Source organism: Lithobates pipiens, unplaced genomic scaffold (genome assembly GCF_037356315.1).
Source record: "Lithobates pipiens isolate NorthernLeopardFrog02 unplaced genomic scaffold, aLitPip1_a1.2 Scaffold_18, whole genome shotgun sequence".
In the NCBI taxonomy this organism is placed as follows: domain Eukaryota; kingdom Metazoa; phylum Chordata; class Amphibia; order Anura; family Ranidae; genus Lithobates; species Lithobates pipiens.
In genome coordinates, this window is record NW_027507758.1 from 250,554,055 (window position 1) to 250,577,664 (window position 23,610).

Genomic DNA, 23,610 nt, shown 5'->3' on the forward strand with positions numbered 1-23,610 from the left:
GACATCCTGTAAGCCGGGGTACCTGCCCAAGAACCGCTGCACCACCAGGTTAAGGACGTGAGCTACACAGGGCACATGGGTCAGTTGTCCCTGTCGGAGGGCGGAGAGGAGGTTGGTGCCATTGTCACAAACCACCATTCCTGGCTTAAGCTGGCGTGGCGTCAACCACCTCTCGGCCTGCCCCTGCAGAGCTGACAAAACATCCGCCCCAGTGTGGCTCCTGTCCCCCAAACAAACCAGCGCAAGCACAGCATGGCATCGTTTTGCCTGCGTACTTGCGTAGCCCCTGGAATGCCTACGAAGCACCGCTGGTTCTGAGGACAGAGCACTGGAAGAGGCCATGGAGGAAGAAGAAGAGGAGGGGGTGGAGGAGAGAGGTGTGTCACAACCAATAGTAGCATTTTGGAGGCGTGGTGGCGGAACAACCTCCAACACTACTGCACCTTGTCCTGCATCCTTCCCAGCTGCCAGAAGAGTGACCCAATGGGCCGTGAAAGACAGGTAACGTCCCTGTCCATGCCTGCTGGACCATGAGTCAGCGGTAATATGCACCTTACCGCTGACCGCCCTGTCCAGCGAGGCAAGGACATTGCCTTCCACATGCCGGTAGAGAGCCGGAATCGCCTTCCGTGAGAAAAAGTGGCGTTTGGGGACCTGCCACTGAGGAACCGCACATTGTACAAACTCACGGAAGGGGGCCGAGTCTACCAACTGAAAAGGCAGCAGTTGAAGTGCTAGCAATTTAGACAAGCTAGCATTCAACCGCTGGGCATGTGGATGGCTGGGAGTGAACTTCTTTCGCCGGTCCAGCAGCTGGGGCAGGGACATTTGCCTGCTATAATCGGACGTGGGTGTACCGCTAGCAGAGTTCCCGGAAGCACTTGGCTGTGACACACCTAATTCTACACCTTCATTCCTCTCAGAGCAGGTTTCAGAGAGGACTGAAGGTCTAGTGGGGTTGGAGATGCCAGCTGATGAGGAGCAAGGAGAGGTCCGCTTTGTTCTTTGGTGTGGGTCTTTGAGGTACGCTTGCCAACGAGCTGCATGGCAGGTCAACATATGTCTGGTCAAGCATGTGGTGCCCAAGCGGCTGATGTTTTGGCCACGCGAGATACTCTTGAGACATATGTTGCAAATAGCAGCGGTGCGATCTGATGCACTCGTCTCAAAAAAGGCCCACACCAAAGAACTTTTAGAATAACACGCAGAGGCAGCGCCCTGCACAGGCGGAGCTCTGCGGTGTGATTCAGTCGGTGTGCTGCCCCTAAGCTGGCCCCCGGAGGGCATCCTGCCTCATTGGACATGTGCCTCCTCCTCCTCCTCTCTCCTTCCAGGCACCCACGTGGAGTCAGTGCCCTCATCATCCCCTCCCTCTTCATCGCTGTAGCAAACCTGGCAGTATGCTGCAGCTTGTGGAACATGACTGCCAGATTGCTGTCCTTCTTGAGCATCCCCTCTCTCTGCGCTCACGCTACTGCCTTCCTCTAGCTGAGTGTCATCATCAGAGCCCACAAAACACTGGGCATCCTCCTGGAGCATGTACCCAACACTGTGCTCAAAGAGTTCAGGAGACTCCTCAGGAGGACGTGGTGGGTCTAGGGAAGGAGTCACTGATGATGACATTGAGAGGAGGGAAGACGATGCATTGGCAGCTGCTTTGCTAGTACCCTGAGACTGGGTGAGAGAGGATGAGGAGGATGAAGAGGGCTTGGTCATCCACTCTACCAAGTCGTTGGCATGTTGCGGTTCAACATGTCCAGCTGCCGAAAAGGACAAGCGTGTCCCATGGCCACGTGCTGATGACAATGCACCGCGTCCACGACCAGCACTGTTGTCTCTAGACACAGAGCTTGCTTGCCCTCTTTTATCGGCTCACGCCTGTCTGCCTCTCCTTGCTGGCCTTCCAGACATGGTAATGGCCTGAAGGGAGTTGGGTAAAACAGCAGTGTAATGGAGTCACACAACACCCACTAAGCCCTGCAGATGGCTCTATTAGAGAACAGCAATAAATGGTAGATACAGGTGTATATTGTGCTGGAGTCACACAACACCCACTAACTCCTGCAGATGCCTTTATTATAGAACACCAGAGATAAAGGGGTATACTGTAATTGAGTCACACAACACCCACTAAGCCCTGCAGATGGCTCTATTAGAGAACAGCAATAAAGGGTAGATACAGGTGTATATTGGGCTGGAGGCACAAAAAACCCACTAACTCCTGCAGATGCCTTTTTTATAGAACACCAGAGATAAAGGGGTATATACAGATGTATACTGTGCTGTGCTGGAGGCACACACAACTTCCAATAACTCCTGCAGATGGCAAGTGGGCTCAAATAGAGAAGAGCTATGTAGGTGGATATAGCGGTGTGTACTGGGTACAGAGCACGCAGACAGCACGCACAAGCTCCTAACACTACTGACTGCAAGCTCTATTATAAAAGATAGATCACTAGCTATATAGGTGAGGTGAATATAGCGGTGTATACTGCGGTCAGGGCACACAGACAACAACCACTACACAACAGCAAGATCGAAAATCGGCTGAAAACGATCGGTGTGTACTGTGTTGAAGGTACACAGAACACCCACTAACTGCTTCAGACGCCAACACACTACACTAGGCCGCCGCGCTGGCGGCCTTATATAGTGTGGGGCGTGTACTACACAGCCTGAGCTATGATTGGCCACAGGCATCCTGCCTGTGGCCAATCATGGCTCTCCTCGCTGCTGGCGCTGTGATTGGCCAAGCATGCGGGGTCACAGTGCATGCTTGGCCAATCATGAGCCAGCAATGCACTGCGATGACGCAGTGCATTGTGGGCCGTGAGCGCCACACGAATTTTGCGCGAATGGCCCATAACGTTCGGAATTCGCCGAATGGGCGAACAGCCGATGTTCGAGTCGAATGTATGTTCGACTCGAACACGAAGCTCATCCCTACTGATCACCATCAGCTCTTAGTGTGCAGAGGGTCATGAAGCTTTTTTCCCCTCTTTGGGAGCTATGGATATACATTTATGGGAAGTAAAGCTTGCATAATTGGTACATACGGATTTATAGGATTTTTTTATTTTTTAAATATTTTTTCTTTTTTTGGTTTGTAGCTCGTATTTTTTTGATTTGTTAAATAGGAAGTAAACTTCCTTTACTGTAAAAAGGGGGTGAATACTGCTCTAAACAGAAAAATCACTAAGGTAGCTGCTAGAGGTGAGATACACACAAAGATAGATAAGTAAAAAGTGTAGCAGCGCTAAATAATAAAAATCGATGTATAAACCTGATAAATAAAAAAATCAGCTAATTTGGTGAAAATATGATCAAAACTCATAATTACAAAAATAATTTAGTGTGGGAAAGTGTTAATCTCTATGAATATATAACTAACAAAAGTAGATTATGTGAATATCCCAAATAATTGGTAAGTGAATATCACAAATTGGAATTAAATGAAAATAAAAATATCCAATATATATATATCACAAAGAAAATAAATAAAAGAATATATTCATAAAAAAGTCCAATTCAACTGAAAAAATCCAATTAAAGTGACTTCTAAGTAAATGCCAAAACACCTTTAATCGTGAGAAAAAAAGAAGAAATAAGTGCCCATGTGAATCCACCACCGATGTGACCACCGTAAAAAATGGAGGCTTACCAGCTAGCAAGCCTTTAGGGCTTTCGACCTAAACCCGGTCGGGGCCTTTACATTTCAAAGATGTATCGGATGGCTTTAATTCGGACCTCCTCTCCCTGGGACACGACACGGTTAATAGGAATCAACTGAACACCTTGCTCCAGAAATGGGAAATATTCAGCCAGCTCACCGGAGCACACATGTAGACCCCAAGGGCAGTCACGGGAAACCCAAAAGAGAGAATCTCACCATGGCATAATGTTGTAAAAACATTTATTAAATTAAATAGAATTGCACTTACAATGAGAAATAAATCAAAAGCAAAATAGCCGGCCGGCTATATACGAACGCCCGTCCAAGAGACCAGGTACGCGGAGACATCAGCATGCCAAACTCCTCCCGACGTACGTTTCGTCAATACAATGACATCGTCTGGGGAACACTCGTGTTTTTTTTGTTTTGATTTGTTAAATAGGAAGTAAACTTCCTTTACTGATTTTCACCTAACGTAATGTAAATATCTCCTAAATGTGCAGCTCAGATTTTTACATTACATGCAGCCAGTGCGCTCTGAAGAAACAGTGGCTCCCTCATGGATCAAAATGGGAGCCCCTGCAGTACTGACATTGTAGCGCTGGAACAGCTTTGTTTTAAGGTAAGTTTCTCATAACGTGCTAGTATGTGATGCATACTAGCACATTATGCCTTTACCATGCAGGAAAAAAAAAACCTTATACAATGGTATAAAACAGTATACAACCACTTTAATAAACGTATCTTAGTTGTTGTGTTAGCTGTTTGTCTGGAGTTACATTTTTTTCTTTTTTTTCTTTTTTTGCTTCTTTTTGGAATGCTTGTATGTTACCAGTGATTCGGATATTTACACATTCATCTGTTACAATTTGTCTTTATATTCATTCTTTACAGACTGACAGTATACCTTTGTTCTAGATCAGTGGTTTTCAAACTGGAGCCCGGGGGGCGAATGCAGCCACTTTGGATGCTGTTATTCTGCCTTTGAGGCACTTTTTTTTCCACTGATGCAAGACACTATTACTCCCACTGATACCAACAATGGGGCATAATTCTTGTTACTGACACCAACAATGATAAGGTAAGGAGGCACTATTTCTCCTCCTCACCTTAACATTGAAGCATAATTCCTCTGACTGATATAGATGATGGAACACTATTCCTCCTACTGACACCAATGTCGGGGCACTATTTCTCTCACTGACACCAACAATGGGCCATTATTCCTTCCACTAAAATCGATGGGGAGCTATTCCCCCCACTTACACCAATGGTTCTTTGTTTAGAAAGTTTGGAGACCCGTGTTCTAAATTCTAGTATAATTCTTTACAGACAAAATATACAAAAATGTTACTACACAATATGAATATGGGTGTCAGTGACTTAGAAAAAACAGTGTAAAAAAAAAACATAAATAAAACAGAGGTAAAAAAGAATGTGGATATATTTTCTGTAACCGCAGTCTTCACCACATGGTTATAGTATGTGTTTGCACACTTCCTGTTTCAGTGGTTTAACAAGTATTACAGGAAACCTATATTTTGAAGATAGTATTTATGTAGGTAAAGAGGATCCCGCAATATTCAACATATAGCAATGACGTTGCTAGTGGCAGTTTAAAGTTTGCTCTAGCATTCCCATTTGAAAATAAGTAACAGGCTTGGTGTTCAAATGAAAAAGATGCAGTCTTACACAAAATATCCGAAAATTCTATAGAATCCCTGTACAGACTCCACAACTGATATTTATTATTATTATTAGAGGATTGCACCTAGGAGAAAATGGTTGTATAGGACAAATCATTTTCCTACCCTAAGCAATATAGAGATTGCAATGAAAAATAGGATTTGGGGTTAATGTTTTTAAGTGTATACATTTTAAAATCTCATTTAATATCTATTTTTACTATAAATACAATTTTCAATTTAAACATAAACATTTAATAAATGACAAAGAAGTCCCAGAGCACTATGACTTAGCTAAAGAGGACAGCTCAGCAGACGTTACCTGCCTTGGACCCGAATTATCTAACTGAAAAAAATACATTTTTACTATAATAAGAAATTGTGTAAACACTTTAAATTCCTTTTATAGAAATATTGTAACCTTTCCAGTGCCTGTGTAGAGCCAACTTCCCCCAACAACCACTTACCTTACCCTCTACTAAGCTAAAACCTGCATGTGGCACTATTCAGCTAGTTTCATTCATTTTCAGCTAGATTTCAATTGTAACAATGACTAAATGGACCAAAACAACCTCCTGTCAATGGTTTCTATAAAACCTGTGATACAAATTAAAACTGTTGGTGGTTGGTTGCCTACGCAGGGCTTCCTCTAGCATTCAGAGAAGCTGGTAGAGAATACATGAAAGTTAAGGATGTGCATCTGGGGAATGTGGCAGTTAAATAAACCTGTTGCTTTAGCCTGCATAGACAAAGTGCAGACCTAATAAAGGATGTGGCACAACAAATTCACGTGGCCCTGTCATACCCTCCATTTTAATAAAAATCAATGCAGTTAGTTTCAAAATCAAGTAAAAACTTTTTTTAATTATTCTTTTTTTTTATCAGAGACTATGGTTAATATTATGCTATGCAGGGATCTTGCATTCCCACATTATTTACATATTCTCTTTGTTTTTTTTCTAGGAAAAAATGGGTCCAGGAACAAAAGTAAGTCTTACAAAATTATGTTGAAGTTGTGTTTACAAAAGTTCACATTATCAAAATATATACAGTACATTTTCAGACCATTTTTAAAATATTTATATAAATTTTAATTGTCTGATAGATCGTATAGATGGACAAGCCCACACAATTCTTTTGACCAACACAAAATTGTAATCTTTTTTATACTAATGTGTTTGCCAAGAAATCGCATTTCATGTTTTTTTTTTTTACCTTCTTGCACATCTACAGCTTACCTAGCCCATCAAAAAAAAGTTCTATGCTTGCTCATGACTTCAAATTTAGATTTGTTCCTAACTCTTAGCCCTGGTTCACACCAGTGCAACTTGTAATGTGACTTGACAGTTCAAAGTTGCATGCCAAGTTGCACCCCATTTGCGGCAATGGAACCATTGCAGCGACTTTGGCATCTGTTAAATGAAGTCGCACAGATATCAGCAAGTCACTCATGAAATCGCACTGATAGTTGGCTTTGAACTCGCGCTGAAGTAGCTTGACTACAATGCAGCTTTGGTGTGAACCAAGCCTTAGGAGTTAATTTACTAAAACTGGAGAGTGCAAAATCTGGTGCAGCTCTGCATCAAACCAATCAGCTTCCAAGTTTTAATTTTTTTTATTGAACATGCTGAAGTTAGAAGCGGATTCACTACCATGCACATCTGCAGCAGATTTTGCTTTGTCGAGTCATACTAAATCAACCCCTGTGTGTGTCCATTCGCACTTGACATGGAAACACATCTGCTAAATGTGTTGCGCACTGCTGTAACCTTTAACCTCCCTAGCGGTGATCCCGAGTCTGGCTCGGGCTGGAATTTCAGTACCACGAGTGGTAACCCTGAGCCAGACTCGGGATCGCATCACTGGATACAGGGAGGATACAGGGAGAGGTTACTTACCTTGTCCCCTGGATCCAGCGATGTCCTCCATGCTGTGTGAGCGAGCCATCCTCCTCTCGATTCACACAGTGCCCGAGTGCCGCCGAGCTCCGTTCCCTGCGACGTTACGGCGCATGGGAGCGGAGATTGGCGCCAAATTCAAAAAAGTAAAAACACACAATACACACACAGTACTGTCATCTTACAGATTACAGTACTGTATAAAAAAATTACACACACCCTTTGTCCCTAGTGGTCTGTCCAATGCCCTGCATGCACTTTTATATTATAAATACTGTTTTTTCTGCCTGGAATTTGGAGATTGCCCATAGCAACCAAAAACTGTCCCTTTATGTCAAAAGTAATTTTAGACCAACTAGAAAACAGCGATAATAAATTAGAATCACTTGCAGAATTGAGCAATAGCGATTTGTGGGGAAATTCGTCATCAAACACTAAATCTAATGACAGCGACAATTCTGCAAATGAGCAAATTTCAGTGTTTTTGGATTTGATTACATTATTGAATAATTTTTATTATTATTTATTATCATTATTTATTGTGTTATAAACTTTATCATACCCGGGATGTCTGCTAGACTCTGGTTTGAACAGATTTAAGAGAGTTATTCGTAAGAATTGCAGGCCTACAATATAAAACGCCAAATTTCTATCCAAAATAATTGTACCGCTTTCAGTACCTAAAATCAGAACTAATCATACCGCCAGGAAGGTTAATGTGAATGCCACCCCAATACATTGTACAGTAGAGCCCAATGCATTACAGAGCATTACAACACATATTCCATGCATTGTGGTGCACTGTGTTGTTATAAAAGGGTCATGTACGTTTTTTTTTATCCATTGTGGTGTGTTAGCAGCTCATTCATAATGAACAGGCTGACATAATGTATTGCACATTACTTCTGTCGTAATGTGCATTAGTGTGTGTGCATTAAGGCACCACAACCGAATGCTTAAGTGAGAAGGGGCCTTGCTTTTCTGCATCATTGTATATAAAAAACAAAGCACATTAAATTTAACTGAGATAGTTATATAAAAGAATAATCAATTAATACCTGCCCTTTCTGTCCTAAGAACTACTAGTGAAAGCATAGGATAATAAATGAATAATAAATAATAACCAACACATAAATGGTAAAACATTGATTTCTAGGGGTACATTTATAAAGCAGTAAATGCGACGTTCACCAAACATTTACTGCAGGTGCAGCTTCCTGCTGCATGTGTTTAAGCTCCCGTTCACATCAATGTGATTTGACATGTCAAATCACATGCCAAATTGCAACCTATTGCCGGTGAAATGGCACTGTCCCAATTGGTGCGGCACTGACTTTGTGGAAATCTAGATGTGCAACAATAACAGCAAATGCAACCATATCTAGCAAACACAATTGAGCGTTATAAGTACATGACCCAGCGGAAAAATGTTTAGTAAATGGTGAATGACTGACAAAACCGACCAATGGGCACATTATATATATATATATATATATATATATATATATATATATATATATATATATTATATGCATCTTATTTATATAACCTATAAAAGGCCATGAAGCATATTATGTATTTGCTTTATCTTGAATATTTTATTTGGACTAAACAGTATAACAATTTTACATCACAAGTCTGCAAAACTGAGATGGTGTATTTATTGTATTTATGTGACAATATTATATCTGCTTTCTATTGATTTGTTTTCCTCCTAATTTCAGCTTGCGATTTCCAAGAGAAAATAAATGCCGGTTTCTCATCTTATAACTTAAACAATATTCTTACCTGGAAACCTCCAGAAAATTCAACAGGGCTACGGTACACAGTGAGATACAAAAGGTAAGTCAAAGCAAGTTCAATTTATTAACGTGTCAGATGTTTGGGGATTGTTTGGAGATGGGAAAAAAAAGCTGAAAAAGATAAATATATATTTTTTTATTGCTAGCATCTCTTTCTAAAAAAAAATGCTTTTTTCTTGTGTCCTCCCAATTCAGTGGCTTTAATACTTTTCAACTCACTGATCTGAATGGAACATGTGTACATAGAAGGAGCTCTGACTTGGGTTGATGCTTTATTCCCCAGTAAAGCCTAGTAAACACTACAGCTCGGATCAAACTCATTGTACTAACAATCCGATGTTAGTAAAGCAATATCCCCTGCTAAAATATTGCGTTCTGACAGGGGGATGCCAGAACAGTCCGGTCAGCTCTCTCTGCCATTGGCTGAGAGCGCTGATCAACAGTCAGTCACCTGTTGGTTTTCCAGTACACTCGTCTGACAGAAGCTGGCCTGAACAGCTGGCTTCTGTCGGACCAGCTGCCATACACACATGTCAAATGTCGGCCAGTTTTTATTAAACCTGCTGATGTCGCTGGACATTCGGCCTGTGTGTACTAGGCTTTAGTGTCCAGCAGTGGCGTCGCTAGGGGGTGGCTTTTGGGGCTATAGCCCCAGATCTAAGGCCCATAGCCTTGAGTCTCTGCAGAGGTCCCCAAGGGGAGGGGGGCTCTCTAGGGATCCTGATTTAAGGGGGAGGCTCTCTGGGGACCCTAATGTAAGGGGGGCTTTTTGAGAATCTTGATGTAAGTGGGGGCTCTCTGGGGACCCTGGTGCAAAGGGGAGGCTTTCTGGGGACCCTGATGTAAGGGGGGGCTCTCTGGGGATATTCACACACACACACACGTATATTACTGTATATACATGTGTTTGCCCGCCCAAACATATGACTTTATTTACTACGCTGCTATGGGCTCTAGCCACAGATCTTTTGTAGACCTAGCAATGCCCCTGGTGTCCAGGAACTAAAGGGTCGGGATGCTAGGAATGCAACTAGCTTTTGAGGTCAGCAGTGGCAGCCTCTGCATTTATTTCAAGGCATATTTAGTATAAAGTTGTTGATGAAAGAAGCAGAAGTACAGTAGGTTTATTTATGAATAATTGAAGTGATGCCTAGATAACCAACCACCGGGTCCTGAATTTTCCTTGTGCGGATCAGAGAATAAAAGAAAACTATTTTCTGCTTTCTGCTAGCAACAGTTCCTTTACAATTTTCTTTTAAAAGTAGATATTAATGTACCATTATTTAATTCAGTAGAACTGTGACCTCAGTTCTTTAGTGGTAAGAAGGATGATAAAGTGATAATAAAGCTTTGTTTTTGTGTTTTAATCATAAATAAATCATGCTTACCTGCTCTGTGCAGTGGCTTTGCACAGAGCAGCCCCAATCATTTTCTTCTCTGGTCACTCGACGGCACTCTTGGCTCTTTCCTTGACCAGTGCCCCCAATAGCAAACATGCTCGCTCCCAAGCCCCACTCTATGTGTGCATAAGACACATAGAGCCGTGGAAGAAAATAGTTGCGCTAATAGTAAAAACACTGGTGTTATCCCAGTGTCAAAAAATAAATGATATATATCCAAATATATAAAAACATGTGCAGAAATGAATTAGAAACATCAATTGACAGTCTAAAGGAAACAATGGTGACAAAAAAAACAGTGAATGTGAAACTAAATAGAAATTCACAATCAATCAATTAAAGTCCAAATAGTCCAGTGAAAAAAAAATATATAATAACATATGTGATGAAAACGTGCTATCTTCCGTCACCAATGAGTGCTGATCACCATAAAGAATGCATGCTTACCACAGGCAAGCAACAGAAAGCTTGCAACTATAACGCCCAGCCAGGGCTTTGCTCCAGAAGGATCCGCGATACACAGCTCTGATGGCGTCAAACCAGGTACCCAATGAGACCAGCAAACCACTAATGAAATGTAGCAGAGACTCTTGGATAAATCTCAGATGTCACTCAGAAATAAGAAAAAAAGGGGCTTCCCATGGTGTAATACTGATATGATAGATTAATAAGAAGAGTAAAAAATGCAAAAACATGGAGATAAAAGCAGCATAATCAAAAATTTTATCTCCGTGTTTGTAAGTGCATTTTTTACTCTTTTTATTAAACTATCATATCAGTATTACACCATGGGATTTCTTCAGAAATTGAGGCCATATTTATCTATTCTGCTACATATTTTTGGTAAAAAATCCCAATAAGCTTATATTGATTGGTTTGCTCAAAAGTTATAGCATTTGCAAACTATGACATATATTTATGGATTTTATTTTTACTACTAATGGTGCAATTTTAGCAGGACTGCGGCATTGCGGCAGACAAATCTGATGCTAAGTGCCACTTTTTGGGGACCAGTGACACCAATACAATGATTAGTGCTAAAAAAAAGCACTGCCACAGTACTAGTGACACCGGCAGGGAAGGGGCTAACATCAGGGGTGATCAAAGGGTTAAATGTGTTCAAAAATAGTAAATGATATGCTGCGCTTTAGAATATTACACAATAAATGCATACTGAAAATGAAAACAAACACATGTAGTGTTAATGTGACGTAAGTGACATATGTGACATAAATGTGTTATGACAAAAATAAAACAATAACTATGTCAATTAAAACATTAATAATAAAGTGCTCATGTGCTTGACTCACCGAATCATGTGCCTTTGTCCCATGGAACTTTAGGAAAAGGCACATTACATTAACCTCCCTGGCGGTATGATTCAGTCTGGAATTAGGTGCTGAAAGCGGTACAATTATTTTGCATAGAAATCTGGCGTTTTATTTTGTAGTCCTGTAATTCTTAGGCATAACGCTCTTAAATCTGTTCAAACCAGAGTCTAGCAGACATCCCGGGTATGATAAAGTTTATAATATATTAAAGAATAATAAAAAATATTCAATAATGTAATCAAATCCTAAAACACTGAAAAAGGGACACTTTTTGGTTGCTATGGACAATCTCCAAATTTCAGGCAGAAAAAAACAGTATTTATAATATAAAAGTGCATGCAGGGCACTGCACAGACCACTAGGGACAAAGGGGGTATGTATTTTTTAATACAGCACTGTAATCTGTAAGATTACAGTGCTGTGTGTGTTTTGTGTACTTTTACTTTTTTGAATTTGCCGCCGTTCTCCGCTCCCGTGCGCCGTAACGCCGCAGGGAACGGAGCTCGGCGGCATTCGGCACTGTGAATCGAGCGCAGGACGGCTCGATCACACAGCGCGGAGGACATCGCTGGATTCAGGGGACAAGGTGAGTAACTCTCCCTGTGTCCTCCCCTGCATCGAGCGAAGCGATCCCGAGTCTGGCTCGGGGTTACCGCTCCTGTAATTAAAATCCCAACCCGAGCCAGACTCGGGATTACCGCTAGGGGGGTTAATCTTAAATATAAAATCATAGTTGTATTCAATATCAACAGATAAAAGCCAAATTCCTGTACAAAATCATATAGGTTATTAAAACTTTACAAAAAGCTGATTTACTAATGTCTATCACACATAAATAATCAACTGAATCATATTTCAACAATATCTCAAAAATCTTTTTTCAAATATTGATAATATAAACAGATGGATGAGTTTCATCACGAGCTTCAACGCGTTTCGTGAACAACAATTCACTTCATCAGGAGGGGATGCTACTGACGTTTATGTGTAATAGACATGAGTAAATCAGTTTTTTGTAGAGTTTTAAAGACTTATATGGTTTTGTATAAGAAATAGGCTTATATCTATTGACATTGAATAAAAACATGTTTTTATCTTTACCTTTTTGAGCTCCCCTTTCTAACCAGGGAATTTTTTGCTATTCAGCACTACGCTACTTTAACTTGAAATTGCACAGTCATGCAATACTGTACACAAATGAAATTGATATAATTTTTTCACACAAATAGAGCTTTCTTTTGGTTGTAGTTGATCACCACTGGGTTCATATATATATATATATATATATATATATATATATATAAACGCAAACAGGCTGAAAAAAACTAACAAAAAACAATATTCTGTTATACAACATATCCAATAAAATCCAATGCCTTCATAAATTGAAGCCAAAATGTATTCTGCTACATGTCTTTGGTAAAAAAAAATCCTAATAAGTGCATATTTATTGGTTTGTGTGAAAGTTATAGTGTCTACAAGCCATGATATATATATATATATATTTGAAAATTTCTCCAAAAAATCTAATTTCTTGAGGCCCTAAAGTGCCAGGATAGTACACATACCCAAATGACCCCTTTTTGGAAAGTAGAAAGTATGAGGCATTCAGTAAGGCATGGCAAGTTTTTTGAAGTTGTACTTTTTTGGAAAATGAAATTAAATAAAATTACTTTTTTTTACATACTGTTACCAGCGCAGTACAGAATCATGACTGTGGTGGTGATCAGGCATACTGACTGGTGAATTTTTTTTTCTTTTTATTTACATTTTTTAAACTTTTTTTTCTTTTTCTTATTTATTCATAACAGGTGTACAATGCTTAATGTGATTGCTATGACCAAACATAGGGACCACATGATACCCAGTTACTGTGGATACCAGTAACAGTAGCCTGCTGTGTCCATCGGATGATCGGTCAATGAATCAGACCAGAATACACGATCAGCGCTTGCAGTCATTGGCCATTCCTCATGGTCTGAATGCCGTACACATGGTCTCAAAGTCATGTGGTTCCTGCTGAACCGGCTGATTTTCAGCTGGTGTGTACCAGGCTTTACGTTCTCATCTTAAATTGTACTATAACTGTACTGTCCAACTTTATTTTGTAGATAAATGCACAAACTGTTGGCATGTAAAACCTGTACAATAATAGTAATACAAATAATAATAAAATGTGTAAAACATCAGCTAGGCTTTACCTATCCTAGGTTTATGTATTCTTAATTTATTTTATTTTTTTACACTGTCAGACAAAACATGACACTACTTTCTACATATTCCTTCTGTATATTGATATAACTGTTCTTGGTGCACAGATATGGAAATAAATCCTGGAAGAAAAAACTGGAATGCACAGAAATCGCATTAACCTGGTGCGACTTAACTAATGAAACAAGGAATGACGAGCAATATTATGGCAAGGTTATCATAAATAACAAAAATTGTTCAGTCGAAACAAATAGATTTTATCCTCTAGCCAAAAGTAAGTATGCATTTATTTATTTATTTTTTCATTTTTCTTTTTTCATTTTTTTGTTTATTCTTCATCATGTGAATCCATATTTTTTTCCACAATGAACTTCATATATAAGAGTATTTGACATGAAACTGTTGCCAGAAGAAGCCAAACAGATGCAAGGTGTCATTTATTTGGCTTAAAAAATTTGTTTACATTTTTTTTATTCCTTCTGTACTGGAATAATAAGTCAGTTCAATCAAAAGTACAGTATTTTGTTCAATTTTGCGTGGACCTAGGCAGGAAAAGTTACCCTTTCAGGTTGCCTTGGAACCATGTGTTGGAGATCACCATGCCACTGTTTTTGCTATCTTCCAAATTTTGTCTTTAAATATAGAGAGAATGGAGAAATGCTTGATATTTCTTTGCATGGGTCAGGATCACCACTCTGTTAACAATAGGGGATCACACCTCTTAGCCCTTGTACACACGGTCAGAGATTCTGACGGAATGTGTGCAATCGGACCGTTTTGTCGGATATTCCGACTGTGTGTGGTCTACATCGGACTGTTTCCGTCGGAGTATCCGATGGACCAAGTTTTCCAACTTGTTGGTAAAATTTTCCGACAAAATGCTCCGATCGGACATACTCCGATCATGTGTAGAGAATTTCGATCGGACAAAGTGCCTAGCAATATGATTTATTAGCGTGCACCCTTTTATAGAAAGGGAGCTGAGTTATCCATTCCCTGAAATAATTGGCTTATATGACTGGGGAAAAAACTATGCATTACCATATAGGTTGTTCCTTATTTTCCTGCAAAAAGAAACCCTATGAATCTGAGGGATTTGTTACAAACTTATGGCAGTGGTGAATTTGAAACTAATCCCTAATGAAGAAAAATTCAACTTGACCAGCAAACAGGCTGAATAGCTTTGTTGATTTTGATACGAACATTTCAGGTTGTTTGAATATAAGTAACCACAGATTTTAACCCAAAAGGCATGTTTAAATAAAGCAATTAATAAACTATAGTCTGACTCTACATAATATACCTCCATGCATGGAAACTTACGGCTACTGTGCAGCCCTCTGGATGTTTTGGGGCTGTGCTTGAGGCCGTCTATTAAATTTAAGTTGACCACCACTTGTCTAGCTAGTAATTTATCCTTTTCATTTTGTGTGGCGCGTGCACCAACATAAAATTAAATAGATGTGTTTTCTGTTTCATTTGCTATTTTTTAGCGGAAATTGGTCCTCCCACAGTCAATTTGATTCCTAGTAATGCATCCATTACAATTCAGCTGACTCACCCTTTTAATTCACTTAAAAATATTGTTAAAGGACTAGAGTATCACATAGACGTGAATGATATAAAGAAAGAAACTAAGGTAAGTTTTTGAAAGAGTCTTTTTTTTTTAAATATAACATTTTAATGTAAAAATGTACAATACATTTACACTAAATCAGCAATCATTAGAACCTTTTAAGATGGAAATAGATCTTGGTGTTGGTCTCGACCAAGGAATATACATCTCTGGCTCAATGGAAAGGTCCATTTTAAATCCTCAAACAAGTCAGGGAAGTACAATAAAGTATTTCAGCTCAGAAAGCAGAGGCCAGAACAGGTTTTCCATGTGATCCTCATCAAACAATGGAACCATAGAGTGTTTGGATTGGTTTAGCTACCCCACTGCCCCCAACTGGTTCTTCTGTGACAAGTTAATGTGGCTTATTCAAAGTTCAAAAGCAGAAAGAAAAATTGTTCCTGCAGCAAAACCAGGAGGTCTTCTTAGGCCGCGTACACACGGGCGGACTGTTCGCCCAACTTTGTCCGCTGAACAGTGTTTCAGCGGACAGTCCGCTCGTGTGTGGGCTTCAGCGGACAGTTTCAGCGGACAGTCTGACGAACAAAGTTTTTCGGAATTTCAGCGGACAGTCCGCTCGTGTGTAGGCTTGTTCGACAAACTAAGTTTCGCGCATGCTCAGAAAGGATTTACACGGCGAAGGTTGCATTGCAGTGTATTGGACGTCGAATTTCTCGTCCCGTCGTACGTGCCGTTCACGCCATCGTGCATGCTTTCAGCGGACTGTTCGTTCATCGTGTGTGGTCAAGTCCGTTCATGCAAATTTTGAGCGGACTGTTTGTCGGATTGTTTGACGAACAAAGTTGGGCGAACAGTCCGCCCGTGTGTACGCGGCCTTAGAGCTCCCAGGTTGTTCATCCTTGTTAGACACAACATAATCCCTGAACCCCAGGCTTGTGTTTACCTCAAGACTTATTGAATTCCAGAAGCCCAAAGACAGTCTATAAGAGATGAGGTGAAGAAAATGTTAGATCTTAAGATAATGGAGAAGTCCAAGAGTGAATGGTCTAGTGTAAAAGTACTTGTTACCAGACCTAACCTTGTTCTGCTTCTGCAATGACTTTAAGAAGCTAAATTAGGTATCAAGGTTTAATGCCTATCGCATGCCCTGGGTAGATTAATTAATAGAGTGATTAGCACTGGCCTAGTTCATAACCAGTGCAGAAACAACTAAAGAGTACTGGCGAATCCTAGCATTGACAGCAAAGAAATTACTGTTTTTGGCACTCCAAAGAGCTTATGGCAGTATGTCTGCATGCTGTTTGGCTTGCAAGCCCCCCCGACCCCCCCCCCCCTCTCCAATCTCTCAAAGAGCTATAGATAATATCCTTTGGCCAAACCAGAAGTATGCAGTCACCTACCTAGACAATGTAGTCTACAATGTAGACAGACTAGGAAAGCCATCTCCCCAGAGATTAGGCAGTCTTGGATGCTGCACGGGAGGCATGGTTGACAGCCATTCATAAAAAATGTGCAATAGGCATGTAAGCCTGGTATTTGGGCTACATCATTGAAAGAAATAGACCTTATTAAACCTCAAACAAGCAAGGCTGAAGCTATCAAAGAGTAGATGCAGCCAGTGACCAAAAGTGAAAATGGTCAGCTACTATAGGATTTTTTTTGTCACTATTGCAGGCCTTTGACAGATCTAAGGATGGACCAACAATGATTAATTGAAACCCTGAAGCAGAAAGTGGCAAAAACTGAATACAGCTGTAAATAATTATAGTATAGAAGAGTAGGTGTGTCTGGCAATCAAATGAGCCTTGGAGTCACTTTAGGTACTACCTCTTGGGAAGGAAATTCCACCTGATGCCAGATTACTCACCACTCAAGTAGATATGCCAGGCAAAAGAGAAAAATGCCTGAGTAACATGATGGTTTCTAGTGTTAAAAGATTAAAATGTTTCCTTTACATTGGTGCACAGAGCCATCATAAAGCTGAGCGATGGGTTCAAATATGTGTGTGTGTGTGTGGGGGGGGGGGGGTTATATGACAGAGTCTGGGTTCAAATGGGACACAAGGCGGTGAATGGGAGGTACTTCGTTCAGAATGCAGATTGGAACAGTGCTCCTTAGCTCCTCACCTCCATTTATTTAGCCATAAAACATACAGGTCAAATACAGCCTTTTTCCTTTAAGAGATGTATTCACCAGGGTATAATTCCACTTCACTTCAACTCAGTCTCAGGCTCTCTGGATAATACTCCATATAACATAAATGTCAAACTCAGCCTTCCCTTTTAAGGGGATGAATCACCAGTATGTTGTGCCACTCTCTTGCAGCTCAAAACAAGCACGATACCTTCATAGTCCTTTCCATAAAAACATATCAACTTTATGAAAACCCAAAAAAAACACACACATTTTGCAGTGCACTAACTCCGGTGCACAGTGTTGTATTCCCTTTATAGAAGAATAGCGTTCAGCTCTGGTTCCCTCCATGTCCAGTCACTTCCTGGTAGTGTGGTGATATCACCTGGCTTCTGCCCTACGCATTACGAATATCCGACGGACCAAGTTTTCCAACTTGCCGGTAAAATTTTCCGACAAAATGTTCCTATTGGACATACTCCGATCATATGTAGCCTACTCCGATGGACAAAGTGCCATGCATGCTCAGATCAAATTCCTAGACCAAAGCTATTGGCTACTAGCCTGAATGTAGTCCCGTCGTAACGAAATAACGTCATCACGTTATGTACAATCGGATTTTCCGACAACTTAGTCCGACCGTGTGTATGCAACATCACTTCCGGACCTCTTCCGGAATTAAGGGCTTAGAACACATCCACATCAAAGAATATTGTAATTTAATCCTGTTGGAGAAAATTGGATCGCCAACTGGCCGAGCCTGTGACTTTTGTGTCCTTTCCTGGTTTTCCTTTACCATGGCTGCTAACTATTCTAAATTCTCTTCTAGGAGCCTTATTATATGATTGAAAATATAGAGCCAAATACAAAATATTGTGTAACTGCAAAAGTATCCTGGAGGAACAAAAAGAGTAATTGGTCTAACAAAACATGCATTACAGCAAATGCAGGTAAGATGAAAAAATGATGTATGTTGGATTTATGGTATGCAAATTTTCATGATTATCTGGTGAAACATTTACAAACCAAGAGGGAGTTATTATTAAATTGGGAGATTCCCATTAAATGTACTTGCAGTGCCGGGGAAAGAATAGACTAAACTCGTGCAGCTTAGACACATTATTTTCACTACAAATGAATATGTTCAACCATGTGATTACTATTTTTACCTATAATTTGCTCTCTTTGCTGAATATATCTTAACTTGTGTACAGAATACAAGCTAGTATGGAAAGTAGGCTTCATCTCTTTTTAATTACTCACTGCTATTCCACTGCCCAGGTAATCTGTAGTGATGCGCTCAGGTGTGTTCAGAGTAGGATACAAATCCATGTGTGTAAACCTCCCAAGAAGCTGTCATCTCTATGAGCTAATCATCTGCGGCATGGGGCATTCCCGGCCACGCAGACACCCTTGATATTAGTGTGGCTAAAGGGCAGGGAATGTACCACCCACAGATGATTGGCCCATACACCAAAGTCTTTACCAAGTAACTATAGACCTGTTAGTTTATAGTTATAGTTGGAGAAGATACTGGAGTGTTTAATAAAAGATCACAAAGATAAGTTCTTGCTGAAAAAAATATTTTAAGCAACAGACAGCATGGTTTCAGGAAAGACAGAAGTCAGATAAATCAGATTTTTATTTATAAGGAGGTAAGTAAAACCTTGGACAGAGGGGTGGCTGTGGACGTGGTATACTTGGATTTTGCAAAAGCGTTTGTCACAGTTCCCCATACCTGGCTAATGTGTAAGGTATTCAGAGAGTAGTGGTTAATGATTCATACTCTTAATAGTCTAAGATTTTCAGTGGTGTACCCCAAGGTTCAGTGTTGGGTCCCTTACTTTTTAATATCTTTATAAATGATATTGGGTCTGGGAATAAAAGTACCATTTCAGTGTTTCCAAGTGACACCAAGCTATGCAGTGGAATGATGTCCTTAAAAGATGTCTCCAACTTACAAGCCGACCTCAGTGCACTGTTTCATTGGGCAACTATGTGGCAGATGAGGTTTAATGTAGATAAATGTAAAGTTATGTAGTTGGGGGATACGAATATGCATGCATCATACATATTAGTGGGAGTACAACTGGAGGAATCCAGAATGGAGAAAGATCTGGGGTTTCTTGTAGATCATAAGCTTAATAATAGCATTCAATGCCAAGCTGCAGTTTCCAAAGCAAGCAAAATCCTTTTTTTTATTAAGAGAGGTATGGAATCTTGAGAGAGAGATATCATTGTGCCCCTGTACAAATCATTAGTAAGACCTCATCTGGAATATGCAGTTCGGTTTTGGGCACCAGTTCATAAAAAGGATATTGAGGAACTGGAGAAAGAGCAGAGAAGGGCAACCAAACTGAGGAGCTCAGCTATGAGGATAGATTAGAGCAGGGGTAGGGAACCTCGGCTCTCCAGCTATTTTGCAACTACAAATCCCATCATGCTTCTGCTTGTAGGAGTCATGCCTGTGATTGTTAAGGTCTTGCAATGTCTCATGGGACTTGTAGTTTCAAAACAGCTGGAGAGCCGAGATTCCCTACCCCTGGATTAGAGGAACTGAATTTATTCTCTCTTGAGAAAAGGAGATTAAGGGGGGATATGATCAAGTGGTCCATATAGTGATCTTGGTGTTGAGTTATTCACTTTAAAGTCAACACAGAGGACAAGGGGGCACTCTATACACCTTGAGAAAAAGAGATTTCATCTCTAAATACGGAAAGGTTTCTTCACAGGTTCGCCATCCTCTGGATCAACTGTGAGTATAGGATTGTGTATATGGGATTGTATGATTTATTTTCTATTTTATTATTTTTATTGGTTGAACTAGATGACAGGGTAATGGATGTTTGTTGCGCTTAACCATAAAATCAAGGACAGCTTTGCCCCAGTAGGAAAGTAGAACTTAATCAGTGCAGGCATGTTATTGTCTCTCCTTTTAGGCTGGGTTTTTACTTTTAAAAGTTTACAATGCAGTACAGGCTCACCTAAAATTTCACTTTCAAAATATGCTGAAATGTTTAATTATTTAAAGAAGAAAGTACCTGTGCATCTACATTAGATTTTTTATATTTGCAGGAGTACTGTTATATATAGTAGACTAGATAAATACACTACCATACACTACAATATCCAATGTATAAGCAAAAGACATTAGGGCAGTGATATGCAATTAGCGTACCTCCAGCTGTTGCAGAACTACAAGTCCCATGAGGCATAGCAAGACTCTGACAGCCACAAGCATGACACCCAGAGGCAGAGGTATGATGGGACTTGTAGTATTTCAACAGCTGGAGGTCCGCTAATGGCATATCCTTGCACTAGGCTGTAAACTTGTGATTTCAATCATGGACGTTGAACATACTGCAGTTTTCAAAAAAACACCACACATCCTCAAATGTTTTTAGAATTACAGTGGGTGACTAAACCACATGCAGGCTGCTGCACGGCAATTTACTTCGGCAGAATGGCATGGGCAGGCAAAAGTCCCTTTGAATTTTCCACCAGTGGGCCCGCGCACATCGAGTGCAGTGGGAGAGCGCCTGCGAACTCGATGTTCGCCAGCGACCTGCAATTGCAGCAAGGAGAGGCAGAACGAGGAGATGCCTATGTAAACAAGGCTTTTCCCTGTTCTGCCTAGTGATATGACAGAGATCTACTGCTCCCTGTCATCGGGAGCAGTGATCTCTGTCATGCTGTAGTGAGCCTATCCCCCCTACAGTTAGAACACACTAAGGGAACACACTTAATCCTTTGATCACCAACTAGTGTTTAACCCGGTCCCTGCCCGTGTCATTTATACAGTAAACAGTGGCTATTTGTAGCTCCAATCACTGTATAAATGTCAATGGTCCCAATATAGTGTCAAAAGTGTCCAATCTGTCCGCCATAATCTCACAGTCCCAATAAAAATTGCAGATCGCCACCATTACTAGTAAAAATGGCATCAATCTATCCCCTATTTTGTAGTCTCTATAACTTTTGCATAAACCAATCAATATACACTTCTAAAAAAATTAGAAGAATACATATCGGCATAAACTGTGGAAGAAATAATTTTTTATATATTTTTGGGGGATATTTATTATAGCAAAAGTAAATAATATAGCTTTTTTTCAAAATTGTAGGCTTTTTTTGTTTATAGCGCAAAAAATAAAAACCGCAGAGGTGATCAAATACCACCAAAAGAAAGCTCTATTTGTGGAAAAAAAAAGGACGTTAATTTTATTTGGATACAACGTTGCATGACTGCGCAATTGTCAGCTAAAGCAACACAGTGCCGGAACGCAAAAAATGCTCTGGTCAGTAAGGGGGTAAATGGCTAGTTGGTGACAAAAAAGTATTCATTGACACACAAATCAGGCTGAATCTTAACTAAATTGACCTTGGACTATACAGTCTGATTGTACAATTTTTTTTTAGATCTACCATCAGCTGTGGTGCAAGTGCCTGCCTAACTGGATGCTAGGCATGAATCAAATGTACCCAAGTTAAGTGTGAGGCGGATTCAGAAAACTTTACTGATGTTTGGATGCTCAATCCGAACCTCAGTAAAGTCAATAGAAGGTGAATGTTAAAAACCAGTAACGCTTGACACCTTGCGGACTTTCCATCCTGGGGATCGACAGTACACATTTTATTTAGACCTGATTAATGTGGTGGACAGGGAGGGGTCGGTGTCCCTCGTACTTAGAATGGATGCGAAAAAGGCCTTTGATCGCCTCAGTTGGCCTTTCCTGTGCTCTACATTACGTCATATAGGATGCAGAGGGATTTTTTTTTTACGAGCACTTCAACACCTATAGTATATCTCAGTCCAACATCTTAGGTGAAAACTCCTTATTCCCTCTCCTCCTCTTTCCAAGTGACTAATGGTAACCGCCAGGGCTGTCCGCTCTTGCCTTTATTATTTGCACGTGTTGCGCCTCTAGCTGTATCTATTTGTAGCAGCTCGGACATTGGGGGGATATCGGTTAAAGAGAGAGAATTCAAAATCTCACTATTCACAGATGATATTATTCTTACCCTGACCCATCCTAGAGTTTCCCTACCAAACCTGTATGCTGAACTTGACCATTACGGTGCCCTGTCAGGATACCAAATTAATGCGTCTAAGTCATAAGCCCTTCCCATTAGCATACCCACGGACAAAGTCAGACATTTAAGGACTTGTTTCTCTTACTTGTGGAAATCAACTGCTCTAAAATATTTGGGGGTTCATATTACTCCGACTTTCACCACACTGTGTAAGGAAAACTTCCCCCCCTCTATCAGCAGATTAGATCAACCGTACAACAATGGAAGAAGCATCATTTTTCCCTACTGGGACGTATTGCTTCTCTTAAGATGTCCCTCCTTCCCAAGCTCCTGTACCTGTTCCAAACACTACCTATTCCTGTCCCCCCCCCAGCACACATCAAAAAAACTGCAAGCAGATCTCCTGAAATTTGTTAGGAACTACAAGCGGCACAGAATTCCCCATTCTGTACTTCTGGGTTCACAAATGGATGGTGGACTAGCGTTCCCTAACCTTATAAGACATTATCGAGCAGCCCGGCTATGTGCGGTTGCCTCTAGTTTTACACATCATTCCTATAACAAATGGACTAAAATTGAGAAATTTTGGTTAGCACTCATTCACCCCAACAATCTTTTGTGGAATGCGAATGCGGAGGTAGATCCTTGCTGATTGCTGGGGACCATGGCACAGCTTAGGAAGGCATGGCACATATTATCCTGCCAATATGCTCTTAAATCTGAAGCATCACCACTTTCTTTGAATGCCCAAAGTGCCTGCCAGCCTCACGTTTCTGATGTCCTCTCCTTGATCGTCAAGGAACTTATTCCATTTCGGCCATTTTGTGAATCCTAGGTCTTGTAAACTATTGCTATTTACTGAACTTC

General features: G+C 40.5%; 1 protein-coding gene across 2 annotated transcripts in view; it reads left to right on the forward strand.

The window, feature by feature from the left end:
* The window catches only part of LOC143987774 (interleukin-20 receptor subunit alpha-like), an 82,060-nt gene that overhangs the window by 37,997 nt on the left and 20,453 nt on the right, over positions 1-23,610 (forward strand). For both annotated transcript variants that reach the window (XM_077486781.1, XM_077486780.1), the window contains 5 exons: positions 6,322-6,345; positions 8,981-9,098; positions 14,108-14,274; positions 15,494-15,639; positions 18,539-18,659. In XM_077486781.1, coding sequence (XP_077342907.1) covers positions 6,322-6,345; positions 8,981-9,098; positions 14,108-14,274; positions 15,494-15,639; positions 18,539-18,659 — 576 coding nt within the window. The remainder of the gene's footprint in view (positions 1-6,321; positions 6,346-8,980; positions 9,099-14,107; positions 14,275-15,493; positions 15,640-18,538; positions 18,660-23,610) is intronic.